The sequence below is a fragment of the Galeopterus variegatus genome, unplaced genomic scaffold (genome assembly GCF_000696425.1).
Source record: "Galeopterus variegatus unplaced genomic scaffold, G_variegatus-3.0.2 Scaffold8117, whole genome shotgun sequence".
In the NCBI taxonomy this organism is placed as follows: domain Eukaryota; kingdom Metazoa; phylum Chordata; class Mammalia; order Dermoptera; family Cynocephalidae; genus Galeopterus; species Galeopterus variegatus.
The window spans coordinates 39,236-44,217 of NW_007734228.1; the positions used below are offsets into that span (position 1 = coordinate 39,236).

A 4,982-nucleotide genomic window follows, 5' to 3' on the forward strand; every position below is an offset into this window, starting at 1 on the left:
AAATATATACTTTACCACAGCCTATCCATGGTGTTTGAACAAACATCCCTTACATCAAAACAATATAAAACTCGAAAGATACTAATGCATTACTAGAATCCCATTCAATTATTAATAATTAGTCCTATCATCATATCATACAAAAATGTCTCCCAGCGTGAGACCACTCAGGTTTGCAGGCTTTCATCCTACCTTGTCAGGTTCCAAAAGCAGAAGTGGTCTCAGCAAACGCATAACTTCACGCTTTTAGGCATCTTGAGGTATCAAGACTTTGCCACATTCATTACATTTCTAAAGTTTCTCTCCAGTATGAATTCTCTGATGACTTGCGAGATGTGAAATTTGGCTGAATGCCTTGCCACATTCATTACATTTGTGAGTTTTCTCTCCAGTGTGAATTCTCTGATGACTTAAAAGATTTGGACGTTGACTGAACATCTTGCCACAGTGATTACACTTGTAACGTTTGTCTCTTGTATGAATTCTGCGATGACTTGTAAGGCTCGAACATCGATTGAAGACTTTGCCACATTCATTACATTTCTAAAGTTTCTCTCCAGTATGAATTCTCTGATGACTTGCGAGATGTGAAATTTGGCTGAATGCCTTGCCACATTCATTACATTTGTGAGTTTTCTCTCCAGTGTGAATTCTCTGATGACTTAAAAGATTTGGACGTTGACTGAACATCTTGCCACAGTGATTACACTTGTAACGTTTGTCTCTTGTATGAATTCTGCGATGACTTGTAAGGCTCGAACATCGATTGAAGACTTTGCCACATTCATTACATTTCTAAAGTTTCTCTCCAGTATGAATTCTCTGATGACTTGCGAGATGTGAAATTTGGCTGAATGCCTTGCCACATTCATTACATTTGTGAGTTTTCTCTCCAGTGTGAATTCTCTGATGACTTAAAAGATTTGGACGTTGACTGAACATCTTGCCACAGTGATTACACTTGTAACGTTTGTCTCTTGTATGAATTCTGCGATGACTTGTAAGGCTCGAACATCGATTGAAGACTTTGCCACATTCATTACATTTCTAAAGTTTCTCTCCAGTATGAATTCTCTGATGACTTGCGAGATGTGAAATTTGGCTGAATGCCTTGCCACATTCATTACATTTGTGAGTTTTCTCTCCAGTGTGAATTCTCTGATGACTTAAAAGATTTGGACGTTGACTGAACATCTTGCCACAGTGATTACACTTGTAACGTTTGTCTCTTGTATGAATTCTGCGATGACTTGTAAGGCTCGAACATCGATTGAAGACTTTGCCACATTCATTACATTTCTAAAGTTTCTCTCCAGTATGAATTCTCTGATGACTTGCGAGATGTGAAATTTGGCTGAATGCCTTGCCACATTCATTACATTTGTGAGTTTTCTCTCCAGTGTGAATTCTCTGATGACTTAAAAGATTTGGACGTTGACTGAACATCTTGCCACAGTGATTACACTTGTAACGTTTGTCTCTTGTATGAATTCTGCGATGACTTGTAAGGCTCGAACATCGATTGAAGACTTTGCCACATTCATTACATTTATACGGTTTCTCTCCAGTATGAATTCTACGATGAATTGTAAGGCTTGAAGCTCGACTGAAGACCCTACCACATTCATTACATTTGTAAGGTTTTTCTCCAGTGTGCATATTCTGATGTTTGGTAAGGGTTGAAACGTGTCTAAAGGCTTTGCCACATTCATTACATTTGAAAGGTTTCTCCCCAGTATGGATTCTCTGATGTCTATATAGTGATGATGGTAAACTAAAGGCTTTCCCACACTCATTACACTTGCAAGGTTTCTCTCCAGTATGAATTCTTTGATGTAGTGAAAGGTTTGAATTGCGACTAAAGACCTTGTTGCATTCATCACATTTGTGAGGTTTTTTTCCAGTATGAATTGTCCAATGACGTACGAGGTGTGATTTGCGACTAAAAGCCCTGTCACACTCTTTACATTTGTATGGTTTCTTTATAGTATGAACTCTCTGATGACTTTCAAGGTTGGCTTTTTGACTATAGACCTTGCCACATTTATCACATTTATGTTGTTTCTCTCCAGAATGGATTAACTGATGTCGAGTGAGATGTGAGTCATGACTAAAAGCTTTGCCACACTCATTACATTTGTAAGGTTTTCCCATAATGTGTATTTTCTGTTCACGAATGGGAACTGTTCCATATTTATTAGAAATATGGGTTTTGAGGCTAGAAGGTTTCCTTCGGGGTAGTGAAATTGAGAAATCATTGTTGATAGATTTCTGAACTTGATTACATTCATAGATGTTCTCTTCAGCCTGAAATAGCTGCTGTTCAGTAAGATGTGATTCAAAGTTTAATCCAAGCTGATTATTAATACACTTGCTTCCTGCATCTGTTCGTTCACGTTCATCCCTTCTACCAGCAAAATTTTTTTTTATCATAGGCACTCTATTGTAATTTCTATCATCCTCTCTCCACTGAAACTCAAAGTCATGAGTATTTCTCTGGGTTTCTTGGAAGCAAAAATCTTTGCTGCAATCGTTTTCATGTCTTCCCAACAACACCGTGTGTAATACTTCTGTGTTACTTTTCCCTTTTGGTGGTAATTTCTTGATCAGGCATTTAGGAGAGAAATCTAAAAGGTATATGGAACCATAGGTTTCAAATTAATTACACATGATAAATGTTTCACATTGATATAGATGACATTATACAAAAAGTAATACTTATATTAAACAGTTATAAAACTTTCCATCCATGACCTTCCATTTTTAGGAACACTATTAAAATAGGTGTGTTTAATAAGAAAAAGGTCATTAAGTATCAAATGAATGCAAGAAAAACCTAGTTTTAAACAACCTATAATGAAACTCTTACACTGCACAAACACATGAGCCCTGAAAAAAAGAATAGTTCTCAAACGTGAACCCAAGTATACATCAATTAGCAGAAAAAATATTCCTGTTTAATTACTGGGGGAAAAAATTACAGTATATGTATTTATAGCATATTTATTTTGCACAAATAAATGCTAATGCACTGCACAGCATAATGTAATGGTACATAATCCACTACAAAATTATGTAATAAATAATGTATATAAATGGTAATTCTGAATTGCAAAACAATAATGACACAGAAAATAAGAAATGTATTTTAAAAACTGCTAAAAACAAGGCCGGCCCATGGCTCACTCGGGAGAGTGCGGTACTGATAACACCAAGGCCGCAGGTTCGGATCCCATATAGGGATAGCCGCTTGGCTCACTGGGTGAGCGTGGTGCTGACAACACCAAGTCAAGGGTTAAGATCCCCTTACCAGTCATCTTTAAAAAAAAAAACTGCTAAAAACATACTTTTCTGAAGACTGTGTTGAAACTATCTATACCCACAAAGACCAGCCTGGCTTTTGTAATATTAACAAGTGGTACATGTTTTATTGAATAACACATGCTGAAAAAACATCATCTGTACATAACAATAAAAGTTAATTAGTAAAACAGTGTAATAACCCATGATAAAACCACCAAGCATATATTTAGTATCGACATTTATACACACTTATGGTCTATGGAATTCTAAACAAATCATTTTTAATATAAAAAAAATACAGCCAGGTCTTCAATTTCAGAACCAACACACAATATGAGAACTGAAATATATGTTAAGATGGCTGATTTTGATGTATGAGTCATAACATTATAAAGTATAAGATTGGGCCTGCAGTTATGTAGCAGCCAGTCAATAGAGCAGACTGCCATACATGAATTGCCCTTTAAGTATCTAGTTCATTGGTTGTAAAACAAATATAATAAAGTTTGTACACAGAAAATTTATTAACTAAGATCAAAGAAAACATTGTTTTTTTAAACAAATTGAAAAATAAAAACATGCAAAATATAATGCAGGCTATATGGTCTGAATGTGTCAACCAAATTCATTTGTTGAGGTTCTATTCTCTGGTGGGATTTTATTGCAGGAGGGGCTTGTGGGAGATAATACGGTTGTAACAGTGAATGACTCAAAAACAGAACTAGTGCCCTTATAAGAAGAGACACTGGAGAATTTGATTTGTGTCCCTCGTTTTACCATGTTGGAACACAGCCAGAAGATGGCTAGGCTAAACCATGAAGAGGGCTCTCACCAGGAATCGATATGACTGGAGCCTTGATCTTAAACTTCCTAGCCTCCAGATTGGTCAGAAATCAATTTCTGTGGTTAAGCTTCCTAGTCTATGGTATTTCTTATGGCACAATGAGGTGAATAAGACAGGTAAATGATCACCTCATCATCAACATTATAGAACACTGATGAATCTTATTAAACAAAGAAACTTTTGAGTCTTTACTGTAAAACTTGTACTATGCTAAGCCATTTAACAGCATTAACTTGTTTTTAAAATGTTGATGTATATGCAAACACACTCTAAAATAACCAGAGTCAAACGAGAAATCAAAAGAAAAATTAGAAAACATCTTGAAATAAAGGAAAAGAAAACTACAACATGCCAAAACTCATTGACTACAACAGAAACAGTGCTAATAAAAAAAATTCATAACTCAATGCTTACATTAAAATAGAAAAAAAAATCAAATCAAGAACCTAACTTTAGACGTCAAATAAGAAAAAGATAACAGAAAAGATGAAATAGTAAAAATTAGGAAAGACATGAAATAAAGAATAGAAAATCACTAGAGAAAGTCATGAGACTAAGAGATGATACTTTCTTTTTTTTTTTTTTTTTAAAGATGACCGGTAAGGTGATCTCAACCCTTGGCTTGGTGTGGTCAGCACCACGCTCAGCCAGTGAGCAAACCAGCCATCCCTATATCGGAAGATTAAGAAACATGAGAAACTCTTAGGTAGATTAACTAAGAGAAAAAAAAACAACTTAAAAACATAAAATAAAAAGGGGAACAAAAATATTACAAGCCATTCTATACAAATAAATAAAGAAGAAATGAATAAATTCCTAGAAACACAAACTTACC

The 4,982-nt window shown here is 35.2% G+C and overlaps 1 protein-coding gene across 1 annotated transcript in view; it reads right to left on the bottom strand.

The window, feature by feature from the left end:
• Window positions 1-246: 246 nt before the first annotated feature.
• The window catches only part of LOC103608187 (zinc finger protein 665-like), a 26,748-nt gene continuing 22,012 nt past the window's right edge, over window positions 247-4,982 (bottom strand). Inside the window, 1 exon segment of the mRNA XM_008592633.1 lies at window positions 247-2,627. Coding sequence (XP_008590855.1) covers window positions 247-2,627 — 2,381 coding nt within the window.